The 26336-nt window shown below is 39.5% G+C and overlaps 2 protein-coding genes across 9 annotated transcripts in view; one reads left to right on the top strand and one right to left on the bottom strand.

Annotated features, from left to right (window-relative positions):
- PPAT (phosphoribosyl pyrophosphate amidotransferase) overlaps positions 1–11429 on the bottom strand; it is a 37085-nt gene extending 25656 nt beyond the window's left edge. For both annotated transcript variants that reach the window (XM_067736100.1, XM_067736099.1), the window contains exon 1: positions 11123–11429. In XM_067736100.1, coding sequence (XP_067592201.1) covers positions 11123–11218 — 96 coding nt within the window. In that variant the 5' untranslated portion in view covers positions 11219–11429. The remainder of the gene's footprint in view (positions 1–11122) is intronic.
- Positions 1–26336, top strand: part of PAICS (phosphoribosylaminoimidazole carboxylase and phosphoribosylaminoimidazolesuccinocarboxamide synthase) — a 51334-nt gene that overhangs the window by 9164 nt on the left and 15834 nt on the right. For 3 of the 7 annotated variants that reach the window (XM_067736090.1, XM_067736091.1, XM_067736093.1), the window contains 7 exons: positions 3929–4000; positions 4788–5159; positions 5487–5552; positions 7611–7747; positions 12078–12144; positions 16202–16399; positions 22471–22649. In XM_067736090.1, the coding sequence (XP_067592191.1) occupies positions 3929–4000; positions 4788–5159; positions 5487–5552; positions 7611–7747; positions 12078–12144; positions 16202–16399; positions 22471–22649 (1091 nt within the window). The remainder of the gene's footprint in view (positions 1–3928; positions 4001–4787; positions 5160–5486; positions 5553–7610; positions 7748–12077; positions 12145–16201; positions 16400–22470; positions 22650–26336) is intronic. The other 4 variants (XM_067736094.1, XM_067736095.1, XM_067736096.1 and 1 more) reach the window with 2 other exon arrangements.

Genomic DNA, 26336 nt, shown 5'->3' on the forward strand with positions numbered 1-26336 from the left:
CTGCAATGGCCCTTGTCATTAGGAGTTAAAATCAGATTACTACTTATAGTGTTTAATAAGGCAGAAGGATTTCCATGAAAAAAGTTAAAAACGTTAGCATTCAGATGTAAGCTTGTTAGTCCTCTGGAAAACTCACTTAAGTACAACACCTCAAGGTAATTTTTTATATATAAAAGGAAAATATTAAGTCAGATGTAAACTGATAGGTTTTAAAAAGTTGTTTGGTATGTTTACATGTTAGTATGGAATATATTTAGAAAATATGAAACAGGATGTTTACAGTCATTCTAGAAATAATACTATTTTAAATTTTCAGGTGAAAATAAAAGCAAAGGTATAAACCCACATGGATCTCAGCAGCTACATATGAAAACAATTTAAATAGGCAAGAATTTTAGGCACACCTGCAATATATACCACTCGATGCACAAGTTGCCAGTCCACTATTTGGAAGATTGTTCTGTTGAGGTTAAAGACATGGATATTTATCTTTAGAAAAAAAGTTCACATCAATAGGTAGAGGTCACCTCATTTTTTTAATACATTTTACTAATAAATATTATTATCGGAGTTGCCATTGCTCCATATTGTTAACGTTGACACTTGGTCATAAAACCGATCTCCCAAAAGTAACACTTTCCTACCTTAAAAGTATGCTATAAGCTTCTTTCGTATTTCAAATAAAAATGCAGCTAGAGCTGTGGACCCCTGAATTCTGGATAAGTAATTAGTTCCCAACTTAGAACTCCTGGAGATTTTGGTTTAGTGTGTGTTGTAGAGTGGATTCAGGCACCTGTATTTTTAGAGAAGATCATCAAGCACAGCCAGGTTGTCGTGGTTTTAGAGAATAATACCAGCAAACGGCTGAAGACAGTAATACATAAAATCCAATTTGATTCCACTTGGGGTAGAAAAATCAGCTACTTCCAGCAAATTATCACTTTACAAATGTATGACCAACGAAATATGAAGAAGTTAATCAATCACCGGGAAGAATCATAGAACTCTTAGGCTATGCCTAAGTAAAAAGAAATGGCCCATGAAAACGGAATAACTACTTCTTTGGATCTAAAATAAATTTATTTTTCTCCCGGTCTGAGCATAGGCAATAGAGGAGAAAAGGAATCAGAAAGCTACCGCGGGAGAAGGGACTGGTTGTCTGAAGGGAAATTTGTGTTTGACAATCTTATCAGCTATACCTGTCTCTTCTGAATATGGAGAAATTAAATTGCCTTAATGAATCTCCGTATCAGTTGCTATTTAAATGAGGTAGAATACCTCAATACCTTGGCATTCTGGCCAAAGTCACTGCTTTCTAGTATAGGACAGTCACAGGTAGATCAACTCAGAGGGGTAGAGACCGGCACATATATCCTATTAGAGGCCACTCTTATCGTCAGCCTAAAATTCACATGTGAAAGACTACATGGTTCTTTTAAGAATAATCTTAAAACTATTTTCCTTTTGGCTGTAGTAAAATGTATTTCCAAAATTAAAATAGTCACTAGCTTGGCAATTTCACAAAAATTAGCAATGTGATGGCCAGCAGAGGGCATTAAAGTATCTATTGATAGTACCTCAGAAGGCATGCCAAGCATTTTGTTTTCTCCAATTCATTTATTTCTTTTAACAGACTGAAGAATAGTCTAGTTTTCTTTAAAATGGAATATTTAAACACTTCTGTATATTTTGTATACAATTTGGATAAACTTAGCAGTAAAATTATTATATACTCTAATGTACTTTAGTCATATGAAACAGTGTTAAGAACTTTTAAAAAATTATAAGCATGTAAAAAAAGCTAAGACGTAGGTAAGCTGATAAATTTAAACACAGGCAACTTGTTAATTAAAAAGGTGTCATTTTTCTAATTCTTACTGTTTATACTTTAATAAACTTTTAAAAAGCTGTGACAAAATAAAGCTTATGTCTGGTCTTTGCCCCTAGTTCCTAGCACAGAGTTTCAAAAACCTTTGGAATTTCCAGTGGTAGACGTGTTTTGGGTTTTTTTGTTGTTTTTGTTTTAAATTCTAATGAGGTGATCCAGGGTGGGTTTCTAGGTAGCTTCAGGATGGTCACCAGAAAAACCACCCTTGTGATGAGAGTTGGAATTTTGGCCCAGCCTGACCTCCAGGAGGTAGGTCATGCCATAAATCAATCATGTGGATGAAAACTCTGACTCAGGTGAGCTTCTTGGATGAACACATTGATACGCTGGAAGGGTGACACATCCTGCTTCCTGGACCGGCTCAGTCTTGCCCTACATGCCTCTTGATTTGGCTGTTCCTGAGTTCTTTTACGATAAAACTGTAATCCTAAGTATAGCACTTTCCTAAGTTCAAGAGTCGTTCTAGCAAATTTATCGAACCTGAGGAGGTCATGGCACCCCCTGAATTTATAGCCAGGCAGCCAGAAGTGTGGCCGGCATGTGAAGTAAAGGCAGTCTTGTGGAAGATTTGAGTCCTTAAAACTGCAGAGTCTGATGCTAATTCTGGGCAGTTAGTGTCAGAATTGAATTGCCGTACACACAGTTGGGGTGGACATAACAGAAACTAAATGCTCCTCTTTCCTTAAAAGATACTAAATTTAGGGATTCCTCCCTCCCCCCCCACATTGACATTTTACTGTCTAGAACTAATTACTCAAAATTTCTCCATAATACCTAATCTTTGTAAATGTTATGTCCTGGAATAGAACATGTGCCTCAGCCTAGGAACTGACAGTTTTAGTCACTTAAGTAAAATGTTCACTGAAGTATAAATTCATGTTTTGCTGAAATGAGATTTGAGCTCAAAGTTTACCGTGGACTTGGGATCTCCAAAAGTAACCACTGGGGCAAGGGTAGGAGAAGGGTTTGGGCATGGAAGGAGATGGTAGGTGTAGTTATAAAAGGGCAACCTTTTGATGAAACTGTTGAGTATCTTGACCTTGATAGTAAAGACACAAACCTACAAAGGTGATAAAATTATTATAGAAGTTAATACACACTGCAAGTGCACATGCACACATTCACAAATGAGTGCAAATAAGATCTGGGAAATCAGAACATAGTGGCAGATTGTACCAGTCAGTATCCTTGAAGTAACAGAATATTACGGTTTATAAAATCTCCACGTACCCATTGCTGCATATGCTTACTGCCCTCTTAACTACATTTTTGCCTCGCAGATCTACTAATACAAACCTTTGTCTAATTTTACAATAATCATTGCAAGCAACTAGACACCTAATCATAGTAATATAGATTTTCTTTTTAAATGTCCCAGTGTATAGGAAAGTACAGCTGGGATAAAAGAAGACTGTCACAGCATTGCTGTACTTCAACATAGCAATCCAACATACCCATATGAGGAGCCGTCCCCAAATTACAAACATCTGACTTGTAAACATCCTAAACACATACTGGTCCACTAGAATAAATCCCTGTTATATTTACCGGGCTAAGCATTTTAAGTTCCTTAAAATATTTATCACTTATCTGCTGTTAACATCTGAATGTGAAAACTGCTAAAACCACTTAAAATCTTAAGAGTCTTTCATTCCTTTATATGTATTGCAATAAGGATCATTCTCAGTTAAAAGGAGGATCAAATGAAAAAAGAGATGTAAGAGCACTCTGGCAGGCATTAAAATGTAACAATGAAAGACGTTACCAAATTGGATCACAAAGCACTTTCATACTCCCAAACAGAGCATACTGCCTCGAGACTTTTAAGGCAGCATACTTCCAACATTTTGGTGTTGGTGGTGAATCCTATAAGGGCATCTCAAAGTTTGGTTACAGATGGCAAATGTTCCTGGCTTTGAGGTTACAGTTTTGATGCTGGGGTCCAGTCTTACTACTTTTTCAGCACAATCTTCAATTGCAAAAGTAGATTGGGGTTCTGTGAACAACAAATTTAAATTGCTACTGTTTGTTTTCTGACAGAGGAAGACACTGTAAGTACTGCCTCAGAAGAGGTGGGTGGCCCCACAGCACTGCACAGTATCACTGGGTCAGGTACAGCATATACATTGTTGAATTTTAAATGTTCTTTTGATACTGAAAATCTAATATATACCAGTTTAAATAGTTACAGGGAAGATCTCTATTATGTATTATCCCAAATGCCTGAGTTGGTAGAGAATATGGTAGGGAGTAAAGAAAATGTCTATTCGCACTTCTTTTTTTAAGTTAATTAATTAATTAATTAAATTTTTGGCTGCGTTGGGGCTTCGTTGCTGCGCACGGGCTTTCTCTAGTTGCGGCGAGCCGGGGCTACTCTCCGTTGTGCTGCGCAGGCTTTTCATCGCGGTGGCTTCTCTTGTTGCAGAGCACGGGCTCTAGGTGCGCGGCCTTCAGTAGTTGTGGCTCGTGGGCTCTAGAACACAGGCTCAGTAGTTGTGGCGCACGGGCTTAGTTGCTCCGCGGCACCTTGGATCTTCCCAGACCAGGGCTTGAACCCGTGTCCCCTGCAGGCGGATTCTTAACCACTGCCCCACCAGGGAAGTCCCTATTCCCACTTCTTACTAAAAAAATCTGTAAATACAGAGACTCTCCATATTCATAAATATCCAATGAAGAATACCTACTGATGAAAAGCAGCTAATATTCTCACTAATATTGGGGATTAGTCTGCCTTATAATTTAAAAAATATTTTGTTTGCATATGAATATATGAAAAAAGATGATCCTTATACTGAAATTCTCAGTGCTTTACATCAATCCAGGTTGTTTTAAATGAATGATATTCAAATACAGGATGTATCTAAAAGTTTGAATAATTGTAACTCATGTCGATTCATAGGTAATCATATTCCTTTAGAAGATGCTAAAAGTCATTTACAGATTATAACAGTGAGCAACACAGAGGCTGGAAAACACTGGTGTGACAATGAGGTCAGAGCACTTATAAACATATGGTCTGATGAAAAAATTAAGCAAATGCTTGAAGGGGCCACAAGAAACAAAGAAATATTTGAGGAAATTGCCAGAAGACTAATGCAGTTTGGAATAGACAGAGACTGGAAACAATGTCGTACCAAATACAAAAATTTAAAATATGAATACAGAGTTTTACAAAAGAAAACTGGCAACCCTCAAGGAAAAATGAGATTTTATGAAGAAGTTGATGGCCTCCTAAGACAACCATCTCTCAGAACTGCCAAATGGAAACATGGTAACCTTGGAAGTGACCCTTTCAAAATGAAAATACTATAAACTTTCCTCTTTGCATTTAACTTAGCAAGATATTCTTCAGTAGTAAATTCCTAACACTATTTTATGTTCAAATGACCCCCTAAATTATTATAAATCACATACCTAATATAAGTCAAGAATTTCAATGTCTTTTCAAATCTTGTACCAAAATATTCCTAATTCTTAAACTCATTCTTCATCTGTCCAACTGCTTAAATGTTCTAACTTTAGTGGATTTGAATGCTTGAAGACTAATGTATTTTAGACGATGTCATATAATGATTCTTCTCCTATGTTCTCATTTAAGAATTATTTGAAAGTCATACCCAAAACCCAAGAACTTTGAGAACCAAGAGAAGAGCACATGAAGACGGTAAGAGTCTGAGAAATGCCAACTTTTTCCACACTGAGAAAAACTTCTGTAGCTTTTTCCTGATCAGAGATGTTTATTCCTGTCCTTGACAAATTAGACTATATTGTTTGAGTTGTGTGAGAGCAAAAAATGCTGAAAAATGATTTCTTTCATAGCTTATTAAGAGTGAAAGTAAGAAAGTAAACAGAAACTTTCCCAGATCAGAAATTTCTGCACAGCTATGCATTTATCATGAGCCTTTAAATTACACTTTCCAGTGATTGCTATTAGAAGACTAGGATGTAAAAGGAAAACCCCCCACAAACTAGTAAGTTCTGAATTTTGGTTTTCTCCAAAGGTAGCCAGCAATGGTTGTGACATTTTAGTATTGATAATTCTACAAATAAGCCAAACGCAGAAGCCAGCTAATTATGGAGCTGTAATTCCAAACTGACCCATTATAAGTATCAGAAAAGGTAACATAATATAGTATAGCACAGAGAAGGAAAACGGAGAATATAAGAAAAAGCACTGGTCTGAGACTCAGAAAACCTGAGTTCTAGTCTCCCTTTACCTGAAAAATTCAACACGGAGCAAATGACTGCATCTCTCTGGATCTCTAAGATGATCCAACTTTAGCATATAGATTTATAATTTATTGAATTGTTTTGAGTTCACATAAATAGTTAAAGAGCTCAGTTTTTACAAAGTGAAGACATCTATGGAACTACTACTCAAGTCAAGATATAAAACATTACCAGCACCCTAGAGGCCCCCCGTCATCATTAATCATCCTCTTAGCCCCCATAACAGTTATCAATATTCTGACTTCCATCACCACAGATTAGTTTTAGAATCATACAGTATGTTTTTTCTTTAGTATGTATTTTTTAATGTCAAGCTTCTTTTACACAACATTGTTTGTGACATTCATCCATGATTTTACTTGTAGCAGGAGTTTGTTCTTTTTTATTGCCGTAGAATTTTCCATTATAGGAACATACATCCCACTACCTTCTTTATCCAATGTTTCCAAATTGGGGCTACTATGAATAATGCTGCTATAAAAATTCTTGTGCATGTCTCCCAATAAACATATGTATGCATCTCTGTGGAGTATACACCTGAGAGTGGGATGCAGGGTCACTGGGTATGCATATATCCAGGCACTGTTCTAAGCACTTTATATATTAACGCATTTAATCCCTACTACAACCCTATGAGGTATAGGTGTTATCATCATCCCCAATTTACAGAGGAGGAAATGGAGGCATAAAGAAGTCTGTGCTGTTGCTCCATTGCCTCTCTGTGAGGGGCAGGGACCACAGCAGCCCTGTGTAGTACAGTATTCCTAGTGCCTTGCATACACACAGGAAGAGCTCAGCAAATATTTTTTGAATAAAGTATTAGAGAATAGCAGGAATCCACTGCCCCCCAGCCCTGCCAACAATGCTTATACCTCAAGTGAGCTGAAGATTTTATTCTCCATTTTTTGACATAAATTACAAATCAGACGAGTTGCCCCATGTTTGCCTTCTCTTAATGCCCTTTAATGGATATGCTATTGAAAAGGGAAACTGCTAAGGATTAACCACACAAAAGTATCATTCCCAATACACTGAATTTGTGTACTGGACCTTTAAAATACATAAGTCTAGCCCAACAGGTAAGAAACCAGACTCAGAAATTAAGGAGACTTGACCAAGATCAAACTGTTACTAGCAAACTTGGGACTAGATTTCAAGTCTTATGTTAAAGAGGCTGTTCCTAATACTCACCAGAATGACAAAGCAGTAGTACTTTAAGACCCTTTTGGGGATAAGTCACTTTTCCAACTAAGGGACTGTAAAACACTATAGGAATGTAACATGTTTGGTCATTATTTCTAAGAGATAAAAATCAAAAAAGTTAACTCCAGCCTTAATATGCAACTCAAAGCAAGTTCTCTGATAATCTACTCCTGTGTTCTCCAACAAACTAAATGAAGATAACCGGGAACTAATTCCCCAGGTTGGTCTGAGTTCATCTCTCTATCTCGCAAGTGCCTTTCTACTGATACGTTATATACTCTGTTTGCAGAACCAGCGGCAGTATCTCTTAAGAAAACTGCTCCTGAGATCACTGCAAATCAGTTTCCTCAAAGAAGAACAGAACCAAAAGATTGTACAGAATGTTTTTGCAGTCAGGAGACCCCCTACGTGACCCAACTTCATCAGGTAAATGTCATAAATTTTTAGAAAAAGTATGAAAATGTTTATCAGTAGTAGGGTTCAATTCCTAACCCAGGGAAATGATAATTCACTGAAAGGCATTTTCATCTCCTAACTAACCAAGGAAAGGCTAGACAGTTGATTCATGGGATAAATCTATGAAATTTTAGTAATTCCTTTTATGGAACCTTCAAATATGTCCATGTCATTCTAGTCTCCATAAAATGTGACTGTGGTTTAAATATTTCTGATCTGTCAGGGGGTGTGTGATTTGTCCAGAATTGTGCAAACCACTGAACTAATATTTTTAGGGCTGAAAAAGCACTTGGTGATTATATGAATCTGGCATGAACAAGCATGCACACACAGTTTTACAGCTGAAGAGGACAACTAGTTAGTTTAACATTGAAAAGTCCCCCTGACAGGGGCTTCCCTGGTGGCGCAGTGGTTGAGAGTCCGCCTGCGGTTGCAGGGGACACGGGTTCGTGCCCCGGGCCGGGAAGATCCCACATGCCGCGGAGAGGCTGGGCCTGCGCGTCTGGAGCCTGTGCTCCGCAACGGGAGAGGCCACAACAGTGAGAGGCCCGCGTACCGCAGCAAAAAAAAAAAAAAAAAAAAAAGTCCCCCTGACAGAAAGTAGAGCTATGGTATAAATCTGCAAATAGCCAGACTACTAAAAAGAAGTACTTCTGGACAAACCCATCTGAATTAAGCATCCAGTACATGACTGTCTAGTAATTGATACTCCATTTGTTTTTATATATAAAATACATAACATTACAACTTTCAGGTATTCTGTTATCCCTGACACTAAATGTCTATGCCTAAGACAAAAACAGAACCAAATACAATGCAAAAGTGATAGAAATTTCACCTTCTAGATTCCATGTCTTAGGAAGAAAACGTGTAAGGGATAAATCCCTTCATCAAAAATGGGGGAAAAAAATCAATTGAATCTTGTTGCTGTTGTTTTAAAACTAGCCATTGAGTGGAGGAGGGTGAGGAGGTAGATAGAGCCTTCTGCAACAAACCACCACTTGCCAGTGTACACTGTATATAACTAACTCTATATTAAACTATAACAACCTATCTAGGCTTCTAATTTTGACATTCCTTGATTCAATGCCATATAAAAACATTTTTTGTTAGTTTATTTTATTGAAGTATAGTTGATTTACAATGTTGGGTTAACTTCTGCTGTACAGCAAAGTGATTCAGTTATACATATACATACATTCTTTTTCATATTCTTTTCCATTACTGGTACCACAGGATATGGAATATAGTTCCCTGTGCTATACAGTAAGACCTTGTTGTTTAACCATTCCATTAAAAACATTATTTCTTAACCTTCGACCCCTACTTACGAGCTTAGAGAAGCAGAAGATTTTATCTTCTAGGCATAAAGAAGTTTCATATTCTTAGAATCAGAATCAGTTTCCCTAAAGGGTGAGGACTTCTGCTAATTTAAAATTTTGAATTGGATAGGATTATGGGCAAGAACCAGCCCTCTCAATGAACCTTAATGATTCTATGCCTACACAAGGAAAATTTAAATAGTTTTCCATTAACATCTTTCTCCCCCAGAAGCTACTGTTTTTTTTGCCACTGTTATTGAAAATATCACAAGGTCAATTTTCAATACTACAGTTTAACAAATACTTGCTCCATCAAATAAGCAGCCTGATAGAATCCATTTAATTTTCTCTACCATCATGTAGTAATCACATTTTTATTGCCCTTACCTTGTATTATCTAATCTCATAATTCTTTCACTTAAAAGTCACTGCAGAAAAGTGCATGTAGTTAGGAATGAAGTTATTCATTAAAAAAAAAAAATCACCCCCCTCTTCTTTACACACACATTTAAAGAGGAGATCTTGGGATGAACTTTCTGAGTTATTTTAGCTAAAAAATAAATAGTTAAAAAAAAATTCAAGGTCAGTTCATTTCTTTCTCACAGACCACCAGGCAATTCTAAAGATCCCTTGTTTTTTATACCTCTTCCCATGACAGATTATCCACAATAACTTCTCCGAAGAATGTTATAAACTAATGTTGTTCTGGACTACCATAAGAATAGCTTTTAGTTTTTCCTTGGATTATATATAATCCTCTCAATAATGTAAATGTATTTTAAAATAACATTTCTATTATGGGTAACCCACAATTATCCAAGATTAGAGTAAGTCAAACTAGAAATATTCTTTTTGATTCATCCCAGATTCTAAGTTACTCTTAGCTCTTAGTAAACAGGGAGTACACAAGATGTGAAACTCAAACTCAAGTATTCAGGACCCTGAAAAAAGCTGAGACTACTTCTAATTTAAGTTTGGTGAGGGAAAGCTAATCATTTGTAATGCATTTATACATATTGCTCCCATCCTGCCCATAAGCATTATTGCCAAGTTCCTTAACTGTTCTAGAAGTTGTTGCTGAGGTATTGCCTTATGGAAACTTTGTAATACTTTCAGTGATAATGCCAAACTTAGGTTTATATTTCTTAAGGAAATTGTTTATATCAACTTCCAGTTAGTTCAGTTAGTAGGAAGTGGAAAGACCACAGAAGCAGTTATTTTTTAACTCAAAGGATCTATCAGTTTTTCAAAGTCAATGTGTATCTTGTCAGACAGGAACTACTTTCCTCTCCCTCTTTTAAAGAGGGGAGTTATTTTGGCATTTCCTTACTACCAACCTTTTCATTCGTTATCTAAAACGTTTACCAATGAATTTTTTACAGATGCACTCTTCCCTGCGATTGGGTTATTTTCTGTTAATTCAGATGAGATCTAGAACCGGTAGTTCCTTTCGAACACCAAGCTAATTCAGCTTCCCCGGGTTTGAATCCCTAAATTCCCACAGCTATGCCTACGTTCAAATACACAAACTGCCCAGTAGCTCTGCCCTTGCAAACAAAAGCTTGTGGTGGCTGCAGGCTCCGCGCGAAACCTCAAGGTGTATTGTAGGTCCTGGACCAGCAGTCACCCCACACAAGCCTATCACAAGAACAGCTCCAGGCTCTGGGAGATTAAAACTCGCAAGCAGTCAAGAAAGAACCCCGACTGGGCTAGTCCAAGCGAATCGGAGCCTTACAAACTGGCCAGACCAAGCAGGGGTGCACGACACCGGAAGAGAGGGGAGAGCCCCTAAAGAGCATGAAGAGTTGCGGGGGACAGGCTGAAATCCAGGGAGGCAAGGTAGCCCCCGCGCACTCCTTGGCAATCGGTGGACGCCACAGGCAGGTACCCGTCCAGGTAAGAGAGAGATCCGGCCTCCGGTCCTCAAGCGCCCGCGAGATCGCCAACTCCGGCCGCGGGAAGCGGCTCGGGCAGATGAAGAAGCACACGCGCCGCCATCCCCACCCCTCACCCAGTCGCTCACCGGTGCTGCAGCCCCACGAGTCCCAGAGTGATCACATGCGGCACATCTAGCTGCGTGGGCCACTCTCCTGAGGCGATGCATCCGAACACGCCACATTCCTCTCGGATCCCCAACTCCTCCAGCTCCATGTCGCCGCCGAAAGCACGTGGAGGGACCCGCCGCTGCGGCAGGGGTCTAAGCACCAACCAGTTGTTCGTTCGGCCTGTAAGCCTCAGAAGCTCGAGCCAGCTGCAGCCGCTTCCTAACCAGCGGCTCGACCCTCGCTACTGCGGCGGCGCGTGCTTTCCCTAAGTGAGAGTGATTAGCTCGCGCACCGCCACCCTGCCCCGCCCCTACAGGCCCACCAATGACCGAGGACGGAGGGAGAGGCTCCACGGCTGAGGGGCGGAGTCAAAGGCCCTGTGGGGGTGGAGCTAGCCCTCCACCGGAGCCCTGGGGGAAGATCATTTTTCTGCACGTGGAAATCTCCGTTATTTTCCAATACCCAAGACTGAGATGATGAGACTAGCGGGGTTAACGTCATTTCTGTCTTAGAGGATGTAAATTTTGTATGTCCCTCCCCACATGCTTTCCCCCAGGCCGTCACTACTTGGTATGCTCCAACCTCTGAGCCACTCTCGCTGCCGAGGAGGGGGCCAAGTCAGCGAGCTGCTGTAGGGTGGGGAGGGGCCGCCAGTGCGCGCCACTTTTCCTCTTTCCTGTAACTGCGCCCGCGCAGGGCGGGGTACGGTCCGCGTCGCTGCGCCTGCGCGGCGGGAATCTTGCGGAAGGCGTTAGCTCCCGGAGTCCAAGTTCCTCTCGATCCGCAGAGACCCCCGAGGTTCCGTCACCGCGGTGGTGCTCGAAGAGACCGCGATGGGGCACTCTGGGTTACGCGGCCCCGGCGGGGGCGTGTCTGTGGGCCGTGCCTCCTTTCCCCGCCCCGTGAGCCTCTCTGATCACTCCTCTTTTCCAGAGTCCTGCCTCTCTTCCTAGAGCTGCCGCTGCTTCCAGACCACTCCGGATAATGGCGACAGCCGAGGGTGAGTAACAGGCGTCCCCAGGACTTGGGACTCCCTGCCATCCACGGTCTTCCTGCCCCTCTGCCTTGAGCTCGAGGGTTCACGCCGGCATGTGCGCGCTCCGCGGCCCCGACGGCAGCCTTCCCCGGGCAGAACCCGGTCTCCCTGCACCCGCCCCACTAGGCCACTGGGCTGGCGGGCACGTGGCCCAGGCGCTGCCGAGCGGTGCGTCGGAAACAAAGCGCTCCCGGGCCTCCGAACTTTCTGAAACATCCAGAACTGCTTCTGGGATGGGGAAAAGGCGCAAAGGGTCATTAGGAAGAGAAATGGCCAGGGGTTGGAGACGTGCTTGGAAATCGCGTTTGCCATCAGTAGATATTGCAAAACAATCGCAGAAGCATCTAGTGTTGACTCTTGAAACCAAAGTCTTGCTTTCTCCTGTTAGGCTAATAATAACCTGCTATTCCAGAAAGTTAATAATTGAACCTTCTGAAAAATTTGCTATTTTCTGTGCAGATTTTGTGTGTGTTTTTAGCCTTTTTATGCCAGTGATGGCTTTGGAGAGTTACAAAACCACCAGGGAAAAGTTTCCTTCCTTCACTTTGCACTTATTATATTACATATTTATATAATCATTTTGGCCACTCGTGATTAGGATACTCAGGAAAGATCGTTTGTGCTATTTTTACTGTAAAACGTTTTCCCCCATCCCCCATACTTACGGTGAACCAAATTCCTTGTGTTGGCCAGTCACTACATTCTCTTCCACATAGAAAAATTAAATTTAGGTAAAAAACTATAGACTGAACAAAAGGGTCCTGATAACAAGTAACAACTCCATAAAATCAATGCGTTAGACCAGAATTTTCCCTGCCATACCTCTAAACTGACAGATCTCTAAAATCTTTGCTCTTCCACTTCCTTCCATCTTGCATTTTTTGGGGGCCAGGTTAATTATTCCAAATTTTCACTTTTATGGTTTCTAAATGGCACTTCATTGCCCAAAAATGTTCTCTGGCAGTGCGAAAGCTATTGAAATCCATTCTGAAGAACTTTTCATTCACATCCTGCATACTGCTTCTTTCCTACCTCTTCAACCCTTACTTAGGTTTTTCTCTCTTATGAATCCTAAGCCTACATTCCAGGCAGGTTAATTCACCAAGTTTACTCTTCTCTATGTTTGTTTTTGCTGTTCCTTCTAGAACAGTGTTGTCTAATAGAAATATAATGTAACACTCTATGTAACTTTGTTTTCTAGTAGCCACATTTTAAAAAGTAAAAAGAAACAGGTGAACTGATTTTTAATATATATTATTTAACCCAATATATCCAAAGCAGTATCATTTCAACATGTAATCAATATAAAAAATTGTGATTTTTGCAAACTTTTTTTTCATATTGAAATTCACTGTGTATTTTACGCTTAACTTACATCATTTCAATTTGGAGTAGCCACATTTCAAGTATTTCATAGCCACATGTGGCTAGTGACTACCTTATGGGACAGCACAGTCCTAGATGTTCTTACCTCTTTGTGGAAGTTCTGTACTTTTCAATACTCTTAAATGTCAGGTCTATGAATTATTCTCAGTCCTCATCAATCTCTTCTGAATTCATCTATGAATTTGTAGCAGGCATTTTGGCACTTATAGCAAATGTCTCCTATGATGTTACGTTATTTCTATCCATTCGTTGAAATTCCTACCCTGTTTAAAAATTAAGTAATAAATACCAATTCAGGGAATTCCCTGGCGGGCCAGTGGTTAGGACTCCTTGCTTCCATTGCAGGGGGCACAGGTTCGATCCCTGGTTGGGGAACTAAGATCCCACAAGCCGCACGGCGAGGCCATATGTAAATAAATACATACATACATACATACCACTTCAAATAAATTGAGAGAGAGGAGCAGTAGGTACAAATTATCTAACCCAGGCAACATCTTAACTTTCCCTTCTTTTATCCCCCATATTGAGTCAATTGTTATAAAAACTTTTACCTTTTAAATATCTTGAGTCTTACCCAACTGCTTTTTCTTTAGACCAGGACATTTCTTGCCTGGATTGCTGCCACAGCATCATAAGTGGTCTCTCAGTCTCTAGTTTTCTTCCACCCACCCCTTCCTCATTTCATTCTCCACACAGCAGCCATAATGGTCTTTCTAATATAGAAACTGTCATTTTACTGAAGTACTTAAAAGCTTTATAGTTGCTCCTAGGATAAAGTGTAAACTCAGTCAGCATGGCTTGTGAGACCCCAAGGGTGAGTAGTGAAATGGGAAGGAAACAGTGTTTCAGGCCTAGGGAAGAGCATGTTAGAAGCCTGAGAGGAGGATATAGAGATTCAGTTACAAAGTTGGAGTTCTAGGAAGGGAATAGAGAGATCTGAATTTGGAGCCCTGAGCTGGGACTCCATTCTTGGAAAGACCTTTTAAACCTTGTCAGTGAATCAAGACATTACAGAAAGAGGATGGGAATTCATCCTCTGAATTAGGTACCCTGCAGTGGCAACTATTAAACTGAATTGTAACTGTTTTGTTTAATCGTTACCTTCATTAACTGGTCATGTGATCCCTGCCCAATTCCTCAGGCTTATCTCCTGCCTTCCCTTTCTACTCCTTAGCTGCTACCCGATCCCATGCCCCACCCCTTCACCCCCAACAGCAATGTACACACACAGTCCTCCAAACATACTGAAGTTCTGCCAGGTGCTCTTTCATCCCCTGGTCTTTTTCACCACCAGTCTCTACCCCTTGCCATCTTCCAGCTAAATTTTGACTATTCCTCAGATCTCAGCCTAATCCTCACTTTGTTCTAGACTTCTTTCTTTGACGTCTAGACATCAGAGGTTAGGTTAAGTGATCCTGCTATGAACCTGTGATCCCATAGTCTGTGTTTTTCTCACATTATACTTATTATGATGTTTAATTTCAGCTTCCCTCAGACTCCAGTCACTTGAGAGCAGGAACTTGGTTTACTGGTACATCCCTAGTACCTGGCACATGGACACTAAAAAATGCAGATACTGAGAATGAGTCGATGTTCTGGGAGAATGAGGGGTGATTTCTCCTCTTGGAAATTTTAAGTCCTTAAATGTCTATTATCTCTGATCTTCATCGAAATCATTCTTTCTAATGACCCAAGTCTACTTTTCTTTAGGTGTGATGACCTGCATCAAAATTGGATTCTCTTGTCCTTACTTCTCACAGTTTTCTATAGCTGTTAGTGAGGAGAGGGGATCAAGGATGGGGGGGTGCTTCCAAATGGGCTAACTTCAGTGGGTGGAGGTGCCTCCTCTTGCACATTAACTTGAAATCAAGAAACACATCTGGGGCTTCCCTGGTGGCGCAGCGGTTGAGAGTCCGCCTGCCGATGCAGGGGACACGGGTTCGTGCCCCGGTCTGGGAAGATCCCACATGCCGCGGGGCGGCTGGGCCCGTGAGCCATGGCCGCTGAGCCTGTGTGTCCGGAGCCTGTTGCTCCGCAACGGGAGAGGCTACAACAGTGAGAGGCCCACGTACCGCAAAAAAAATAAAAGAAAAAAGAAACACATCTGGCTGAACTTTCCCATTTTGCCTGCCATGGAAAGCAGAAGACGGGAAAAATACAGCATTTTTTTACCTGCAAGCTAGTTTAGTTATTGTATTGTGAGAACATATATGAAACTACTCATGTTGTTGCATTAATTTTAATGTATTTTAACTAATTCTACTTCAGTTTTGCTGTGAGAGAGGCAGGTTGATAGTGAAAAGAGCACGACACAGCATTAGATATTGGAAGACAGGGATTTTTCTGGCTCTGCTCTTACTTAACTGTGTGACCTCTACTTTTTGATACTTAGTTTCCTAATCTATATAATTATTTACATAATTAAAATTCGTCACAAAATTTTATGAATGAAGTGTGATGATGATGCATTAAAAATTGTAGAATGTAAGGTTCTATGCAGATGAGTTCATTTTTATTAAAATTATTTAATTATGCTATGTTCACTGATTCATCGTTCTAGACAATTTAGTCTTCTGAATTATCTTCTCTACGAAACTTCCTGAAATCTGATGTTTCTGTTTTATTTCCACAGTACTGAAGATTGGTAAAAAACTCTATGAGGGTAAAACAAAAGAAGTCTATGAATTGTTGGATAGTCCAGGAAAAGTCCTCCTGCAGTCCAAGGACCAGATTACAGCAGGAAATGCAGCCAGGAAGAATCACCTTGAAGGAAAAGCTGCAATCTCAAATAAAATTACCAGTTGTATTTTTCAGCTGTTACAGGAAGCAGGTGAGTGGCTCTCCCAGTAGCCTCCCCTTTCATGTTCTTTCTCACATATACATACTGGTCCTTTTCATCAGGAAATGACATTATTTGGATAAATAAGATGTTGATAACCAGTTGATTTTTTTTTTTTCGGTTGTTATAGGAAGCAGGTAAGTGACTCCCCCTACAGCCTCCTGTACCACTCTGATCTCTTTAATGGGGAGATGGCATTATCTGGTTTAACAACATGTTTGGGGATGCCTCACATGCTAAACTTATTTAAATTAAACCAGAAACTTAAATTTCACTGTAACACTTTACTTGGTTTGGAATTACTTAAGTAGTATCATTCAGTTAGTTAAAAGGAATCTTAACAGTTTGCTACAGTCTTTGTCTGGCATGTATTTCTGCAGCTTTCCTCTGCTAGGACATCTTAGGAGAGGCTTACCTATGAAGGAACTTAAGAAACTTAACCTGTGAAAGAAGCACATTCTGATGTTTGGCAGCTCTAATTGATGAATTGAAATTTAGTGCCTAAAATTCTATATAAATTTGCTCCACCCATTGGAGATTATACAGAACTTCAAATCCCTCTTCTACTTGAAAGCCCTAAAAAGTAATTGAATACTGCAACCACGCCTTCTCATCCTGCCATACCCCAAGTGAGAGATTTGGACTAGATCAAGATCTGCAGGGTTACCTCCTGCTCTAAAACTGAATGAAGACGATTTCCAATAGAGAAATCTATTCAAAAGATGAAATTCAGATCAAAACATTCTGTGGAGGGTGTTTGGAGTGAAAGAAGGGAAATTAGGATAACGGTTTTTCTGCAGGGATTCAGGCAAAAGCTGATTGGTCTGTAGTGTATAAAATCTCAGCTAGCAAAACATTTGAGCTCTTTGCCTACAGTGTAAGAGACCCTGTGCCTTGGATCATTCAACGTGTGAAGCCTCCAGTTTCTTATCTGTAAAGTAAAAGCTTTGTTCTTTATCATTCCAGTTCTAATTTTACAGTTTAATATCATTGTCTCCATTTACTTCCAATATTCCCAGTTGCCCTCACATTTCTTAGATTTTCCAGTAAGCATTAATCTTAATTATTAGTAATTAAAAATTAATTAATTACTCTTTCATAAATCCAAAGGGGAATTTAATACCTTTGTTTCCAGTGAAGATAGATCTGCCTTCCACAAAATAACAAGGTAATTCAAGTTAAACCCATTCCGTCAATACAGAATAGGTTCTTGAGTAGTTTTGCTTCTTCCAGAGTACCCTGTTTCACATTTTTAATTAGTGTGTAAAAAATATGTTTACTTGACAACCTAAATTGTCATCCATATCATAAATCCCTCTATGCACTGAGGGTGAAAATATTGCTGTAAATTTAAAGCACCTCCCTCAGTTCATCAGTAATACAACCCAGGATTTTTACTTCAAGGCCTCCTTGATTGGTGGTTTCCCAATGACTGAGTAGATTTCTAGAGAGAGCATCAAACTGATATTAGGTTTCTTTTGCAGTACAAATAAGTGCTCCGTTTTTTAACCTCACAAGTTGTCTCCTCCCCATACATACTAAAATGGTTTATAGTTGCTAACACTATAAGCTGTTAACAATACAACTAGCTTCTGTGTCCCCATAGTAATTGTACCCATCTATGGGATCATATATATGCATTTAAGTAATGGGGGATAAGTACAGGCCCAAGTTTTTATTTGCTTATTTAATAAGGCACCTATTCAGTGTACTTGCCAGGGCTTAAGGACAGGTGAATTAGGGTGATCCAGTTTTGACTCTCAAAGTCCTGCATGCAGCTGGGAAGGTTGGTCATCCATGTGAAGTACTCCAGCAGTCATCTATTTGGCACACTTAACATAGCTAAAACTTACTGGGTTCACAAGAAATGCTGAAAGGTGTTTTCCAGGTTTTATATACTGTGGAAAATCTAAGGTTTTAAAAATTCTTAAACAGATGATTAGTTTTAGGGTATGGATTAAGAGTTCTGTTAAGCCTTATATAATTTTTACTTGCTAGTAGTTAAATGCTATGTCTAATTGACCATCAGTGGTCTATTTAAAACTGCTTTCTTGGGGCTTCCCTGGTGACGCAGTGGTTAAGAATCCACCTGCCAATGCAGGGGACATGGGTTCGAGCCCTGGCCCGGGAAGATCCCACATGCCACGGAGCAACTAAGCCCGTGTGCCACAACTACTGAGCCTGTGCTCTAGAGCCCGCGAACCACAACTACTGAGCTCACGTGCCACAGCTACTAAAACCCATGCGCCTAGAGCCCATGCTCCACAGCAAGAGAAGCCACCGCAATGAGAAGCCCGTGCACCGCAATGAAGAGTAGCCCCTGCTCGTCGCAACTAGAGAAAGCCTGTGTACAGCAACGAAGACCCAACGTAGCCAAAAATAAAATTTAAAAAATAATAATAAATAAGTTTATTTAAAAAGTAAAATAAAACTGCTTTCTTTATAAACAGGCATATATTCCAAATTAAGATATTTCTAGAAATTCGAATGGAAAAAGCACCAGAATGAGAATCAGTAAATCATAATTCTAGTTTTCTCTTTGTCACTCATGAGCAAACTGTAAAAGACTGTATTACACATGCTGTACCTGAATTTTGAAGTTCCTGAATTTAGTCTCATTACTAAAAAATCAAAATTTAACCTTTTAAGTTTCAGTTCCCTCCTGCACAGAAACACACTATGATTACATTTTGGTGTGATAGTAGTGATATGACTAACAGTCTTGGCAGTTGTTAAACCACAGGTGGGGAGCTGGGCAACCTTAATAGAGGGATGGCTCCAGCGCTGTCATACTTGGCCATTGTAATTCAGAATGTGAAATGACATTTACATTTTCTTAGTAGTCTTGATAGGAGTTTTGAATTTTGTAAACAACTGAGACTAATGGGAAGATTTCTTTTTCTCACCGTATGAAGCCATGGAATTTGCTTTAATGATTAACACGTATATTAGAAGCAATCATTATATCATCTAAACTGAATCTCTTTTTTCTTAGTAGCAATTTTTTTTTGTTTTAATGTACAAGATCATTACCATAAGTTGATTCTGTGGTTTTGATTCCCTTAGATATAGGGGAGGACTTTCCTCTGAGTAACAGTAACTGTTGTGTATATTTGAACAATAGATTTGGATACTAGTCTATCAAGCTTGATAGACAACTGAGCAAATATGACTACTAGGTAACAAACCTAAAAAAGAAGAGCTCTTGGGCTTCCCTGGTGGCACAGTGGTTGAGAGTCCGCCTGCCGATGCAGGGGACGCGGGTTTGTGCCCCGGTCCGGGAGGATCCCACGTGCCATGGAGCGGCTGGGCCCGTGAGCCATGGCCGCTGAGCCTGTGCATCCAGAGCCTGTGCTCCACAACGAGACAGGCCACAGCAGTGAGAGGCCCGCGTACCACAAAAAAAAAAAAAAAAGAAGAGCTCTTAAACCCAGACATGTACTTACCACCTCAAGTTAAGGATTGATTTAAATCATCTGCCTGCCCATGAGCCCAATCATTCATTAAAGGTTAAAATGGCCTAAATATTGACACTTTTAACATTCTTTCCCAGAGTTGCTGTTCGTGCAGCATACAACTATTTATTTATTTATTTATAAATTTATTTATTTTTGGCTGCATTGGGTCTTCATTGCTGCACAAGGGCTTTCTCTAGTTGCGGCAAGTGGGGGCTACTCTTCATTGCGGTGAGCAGGCTGCTCATTGTGGTGGCTTCTCTTGTTGTGGAGCACAGGCTCTAGGTGCGCGGGCTTCAGTAGTTGTGATGCATGGGCTTAGTTGCTCAGCGGCACGTGGAATCTTACCAGACCAGGGCTTGAACCCGTGTCCCCTGCGTTGACAGCTGGATTCTTAACCGCTGCGCCCCCAGGGCAGTCCACAATTTATTCTTTTCCCTGTTTTAATTGCATCTTCCTGGTCAAACCCAGAGGGAATGTGGAGAAAACAGTACAGGTTTAAAAACTGGATAGTGCATTTCAGGTCCAGGCTCCATTACGGATTGGCAGCATGACCAACTTGTTAAGTTACTTAACTGCTGTGAGCCTCTACTTCTTTCACTATAAAATGTGAATAATAACGCTACCTCAAAAATTTTATGTATGGTTAAATGAGATAATATGTAAAACACTTTGGGGACTTCCCTGGTAGTCCAGTGGCTAAGACTCTGTGCTCCCAATGCAGGTGACCTGGGTTCTATCCCTGGTCAGGGAACTAGATCCCACATGCATACTGCAACTAAGAGTTTGCATGCCGCAGCTAAAGATCCCGCGTGCTGCAACTAAGATCTGGTGCAGCCAAAGTAAATAAATAATTTTTAAATAAATAAATAAAACACTCAGCATGATGCAGGGTTTCCATAAATGTAGGTTCCCTTTACATATGGATACATACATATGTACATACATAGATAGATACATACATAAGATCAAAGATCTTCAGTCCTTTCCTGATAAGAAAAATTTGATCTTATTAGAGGTTTAGTTGGGAATTGGAGGTACTAATATTGTAGCCTGAAGATGAGCATTATTATGTTAAACCCATGCAGGTTTCCAGGAGATACTTTAATTCACGTTAGTGCCATGATGTAATAACACGTCTAGGAGAGGCAGTATAGCATAGTGGTTAAGTGAGCAGTGTAAAGAGTTCAGACAGAGTGGGTTAGAAACCCTGCTTTACCTAGTACTAGCTGACGTAACTCCTGTGTCTCAGTGTTGTTATCTGTTTCACTGGATGAACATCATACCTTATCAGGTGCTATGAGGATTAAGCAAAAAGAAAATAAATTTATAATGCCTGACCTAAAGTAGGTCTTGCAAATTGTGGTAAAATACACACACATAAAATTTACCATGTTAACCATTTTTAAGTGTAGGATTCAGTGGCGTTCAGGTACACTGACAATGTTGTGCAACCATCACCACTATCAATTTCTGTAACTTTTTCATCATTTCAGACAGAACCTCTGACCCATTAAACAATAACTCTCCCCTGATAACCTCTATTCTACTTTCTGTCTCTATGAATTTGCCTGTTTTAGGTACCTCATATAAGTGGAATTATACAATTTTCACCTTTATTTCACTCAGCATAATGTTTTCATGAATCATTCATCATGCTGTAGCATATATCAGAATTCCCTCCTTTTTGTGACTGAATAGTAATTCATTGTATGTAAACTACATTTTGTCTGTCCACTACACTCATCTGTTGTTAGACACTTGGGTTATTTCCCCCTTTTTAGCTATTGTTAATAATGATACTGTGAACATTGGTGTACAAATATGTTTGAGACCTTGCTTTCAGTTCTTTTGTGTATATACTTAGAGTGGAATTGCTGGATCATATAGCTTATAATACATTGTAACCACTATAAGAGAGGTTGTTATTTTCCAAGGCCGCCACGTAAACTAGCTCTTTATCTTAGTTTTCCAGTAACAGTTTGCTTAAGAGTGAACAGAGGACGGGCAAATATTTTCTTTGCTCTTGGCCAAATGGGCCTCCATGTTCCTGCTGCTACCTGTTGAATGCTTTTTTCAAGGACTCTTTGCTTTAAATATTGAGAAAAAAGGCTGTCCAGAATTTACGGCTGTATCTGATTATGATAAATAGATTAGTATTTTACAAGGCCCATATAATCCCAGACCATACAATGAGAATTCTGCCACCAGATCTGATTTAGAGATAATTTAGTGCCACTTAGTCATGTGCCTTGTGCAAAGTTAGGTGCGCAGTGGCAGAGGAGATAGTATTTTTTGAACAAATGAATGATGGTAGAAACATTGGGACCCAGATTTTTTGATCCAGCTTGCCTTGCAACATTAACATGAAATATTCCTGAATATTTTGATAAGCAGTAGAAAGCCATATTAATACTTCTTTTTCCTACTTCTGCCTTTTTTTAAAAATTTACATTTGTTTTTGATCGTGCCCTTTAAAGGTAATGCATTTGGCTACATAGGCTTTTTGTTTTGTTGTTTGTAAAGGGTAGAGTTTTATTATGCCTCAGATCTCCCTTTTTAAATACAATTTTAATGCTTTTTTTTCTTTTTGTCATCAATCTGTAGGTATCAAAACTGCTTTCACCAGAAAATGTGGAGAGACAGCTTTCATTGCACCGAAGTGTGAAATGATTCCAATTGAATGGGTTTGTAGAAGAATAGCAACTGGTTCTTTTCTCAAAAGAAATCCTGGTGTCAAGGAAGGATATAAGTTCTACCCACCTAAAGTAGAGATGTTTTTCAAGGTAATTATTTTATACCTCCCTGTCTTACTATAACATAGCAACAAGTTTATTACAAAGTCAAAAGATTTAAATATTATCAAAGCTTTTGATACTACAGTTGTCATTCCAGAAATATTTGTCAAAAATGTACACTTTAATTAGCAATGATAATTCAGATTTTTAAAAGAAAACCTTTGAAAATCTGCTTATCTTATTTTGGACCAACGTGACTAACAAAATGAACAAATTAAAATTAGCAGTTACGAGTCACTGGGAGAGCCTTTCACAGAAGCATGGAGTGACACTTTGTCCTCAGGAACATGTGTTTTTTGTTTTTGGAGGTGGGTTGTGGGATCTTAGTTCCCCAACCAGGGATTGAAGGCGTGCCCTAGTCCTAACCACTGGACAGCCAGGGAATTGCCAGGAACAGGTTGGTGGGAAGCCTGGGTGAAGAAAAGAAGATGAACACAAGAACCAGGTTCAAATCACCTGTACTCTTTGAACCCTATTAGGTGAAGCCAGAGTGAGGCCTTCACATAATGAGATTGAACTACCTGTTTTCTAAAAGGAAAACCAGTAGAAAGATTAAAGAAAAAATTACTGTTATCTACAGTCGTGTGGCTGACAGGGTCTTGGTGCTCCCGCCAGGTGTCAGACCTGAGCCTCTGAGGTAAGAGAGCCGAGTTCAGGACATTGGACCACCAGAGACCTCCTGGCCCCACGTAATATCAATTGGCAAGAGCTCTCCCAGAGATCTCTGTCTCAGTGCTAAGACCCAGCTCCACTCAACGACCAGCAAGCTCCAGTGCTGGGCAGCCCATGCCAAACAACTAGCAAGACAGGAACACAACCCCACCCATTAGCAGAGAGGCTGCCTATAATCATAAGTTCACAGACACCCCAAAACACAACACCAGACACGGTCCTGCCCACCAGAAAAACAAGATCCAGCCTCATCCAACAGCACACAGGCACCAGTCCCCTCCACCAGGAAGCCTGCACAACCCACTGAACCAACCTTCCCCACTGGGGGCAGACACCAAAACAACGGGAATTACAAACCTGCAGCCTGAGAAAAGGAGACCTCAAATGCAGTAAGTTAAGCAAAATAAAAAGACAGAGAAATACACAACAGATGAAGAAGCAAGGTAAAAACCCACCAGACCAAACAAATGATGAGGAAATAGGCAGTCTACCTGAAAAAGAATTCAGAGTAACGATTGTAAAGATGATCTAAAATCTTGGAAATAGAATGGAGAAAACGCAACAAATGTTTAACAAGGACCTAGAAGAACTAAAGAGCAAACAAACAATGATGAACAACACAGTAAATGAAATTAAAAATTCTCTAGAAGGAATCAATACCAAAATAACTGAGGCAAAAGATGGGATAAGTGACCTGGAAGATAAAATAGTGGAAATAACTACTGCAGAGCAGAATAAAGAAAAAAGAATGAAAAGAATTGAGGACCGTCTGAGACACCTCTGGGACAACATTAAACACACCAAAATTCGAATTATAGGGGTCCTAGAAGAAGAATAGGAAAAAAAGGGGACTGAGAAAATATTTGAAGAGATTATAGTTGAAAACTTCCCTAATATGGGAAAGGAAATAGTCAATCAAGTCTAGGAAGTGCAGAGTCCCATATAGGATAAATGCAAGGAGAAACATGCCAAGACACATATTAATCAAACTATCAGAAATTAAATACAAAGAAAAAATATTAAAAGCACCAAGGGAAAAGCAGCAAATAACGTACAGCTGATTTTTCAGCAGAAACTCTGCAAGGCAGAAGGGAGTAGCAAGACATATTTAAAGTGATGAAAGGGAAAAACCTACAACCAAGGTTACTCTACCCGGCAAGGATCTCATTCAGATTTGACGGAGAAATTAAAACCTTTACAGACAAGCAAAAGCTAAGAGAATTCAGCACCACCAAACCAGCTTTACAACAAATGATAAAGGAACTTCTCTAGACAGGAAAAACAAGAGAAGGAAAAGACCTACAATAACAAACCCAAAACATTAAGAAAATAGTAATAGGAACATACATATCTATAATTACCTTAAAAGTAAATGGATTAAATGCTCCAAACAAAAGACATAGACTGGCTGAATGGATACAAAAACAAGACCCGTATTTATGCTCTCTACAAGAGACCCACTTCAGACCTATGGACACATACAGACTGAAAGTGAGGGGATGGAAAAAGATATTCCATGCAAATGGAAATCAAAAGAAATCTAGAGTAGCAAATCTCATATCAGACAAAAATAGCCTTTAAAATAAAGACCATTACAAGAGACAAAGAAGGACACTACAGAATGATCAAGGGATCAATCCAAGAAGAAGATATAACAATTGTAAATATTTATGCACCCAACATAGGAGCACCTCAATACATAGGGCAAATGCTAACAGCCATACAAGGGGAAATCAACAATAACACAATCATAGTAGGGGACTTTAACACCCCACTTTCACCAATGGACAGATCATCCAAAATGAAAATAAGTGAGGAAACACATGCTTTAAATGACACATTAAACAGGATGGACTTAATTGATATTTACAGGACATTCCATCCAAAAACAACAGAATACACTTTCTTCTCAAGTGCTGATGGAACATTCTCCAGGATAGATGATATCTTAGGTCACAAATCAAGTAAGTTTAAGAAAATTGAAATCATATCAAGTATCTTTTCCAACTACAATGCTGAGACTGGATATCAATTACAGGAAAAAATTGTAAAAAAATACAAGCACGTGGAGGCTAAAAAATACACTACTAAATAGCCAAGAGTTCACTGAAGAAATCAAAGAGGAAATCAAAAAATACCTAGAAACAAATGACAATGAAAACACGACAACCCAAAACCTATGGGATGCAGCAAAAGCAGTTCTAAGAGGGAAGTTTATAGCAATACAATCCTACCTCAAGAAACAAGAAATATCTCAAATAAACAACCTAACCTTACAAATAAAGCAATTAGAGAAAGAAGAACAAAAAAAAAAAAACCCAAAGTGAGCAGAAGGAAAGAAATCATAAAGATCAGATCAGAAATAAAAGAAATGGAGGAAATGATAGCAAAGATCAATAAAACTAAAAGCTGGTTCTTTGAGAAGATAAACAAAATTGATAAACCTTTAGCCAGACTCATCAAAAAAAAAAAAAGAAGACTCAAATCAACCGAATTAGATATGAAAAAGGAGAACTAACAACTGACACTGCAGAAATACAAAGGATCGTGAGAGATTACTACAAGCAACTATATGCATAAAATGGACAATCTGGAAGAAATGGAGAAATTCTTAGAAAAACACAACCTTCCAAGACTGAACCAGAAAGAAATAGAAAATATAAACGGACCAATCACAGACACTGAAATTGTGACTGTGGTTAAAAATCTTCCAACAAACAAAAGCCCAGGACCAGATGTCTTCACAGGTGAATTCTATCAAACATTTAGAGAAGAGCTACACCTATCCTTCTCAAACTCTTCCTAAATATAGCAGAGGGAGGAACACTCCCAAACTCATTCTGCAAGGCTACCATCACCTTGATACCAAAACCAGACAAAGATGTCACAAAAAAAAAACTATGGGCCAATATCACTGATGAACATAGATGCAAAAATCCTCAACAAAATACTAGCAAACAAAATCCAACAGCACATTAAAAGGATCATACACCATGATCAAGT

Source organism: Pseudorca crassidens, chromosome 4 (genome assembly GCF_039906515.1).
Source record: "Pseudorca crassidens isolate mPseCra1 chromosome 4, mPseCra1.hap1, whole genome shotgun sequence".
Taxonomy (NCBI): Eukaryota; Metazoa; Chordata; class Mammalia; order Artiodactyla; family Delphinidae; genus Pseudorca; species Pseudorca crassidens.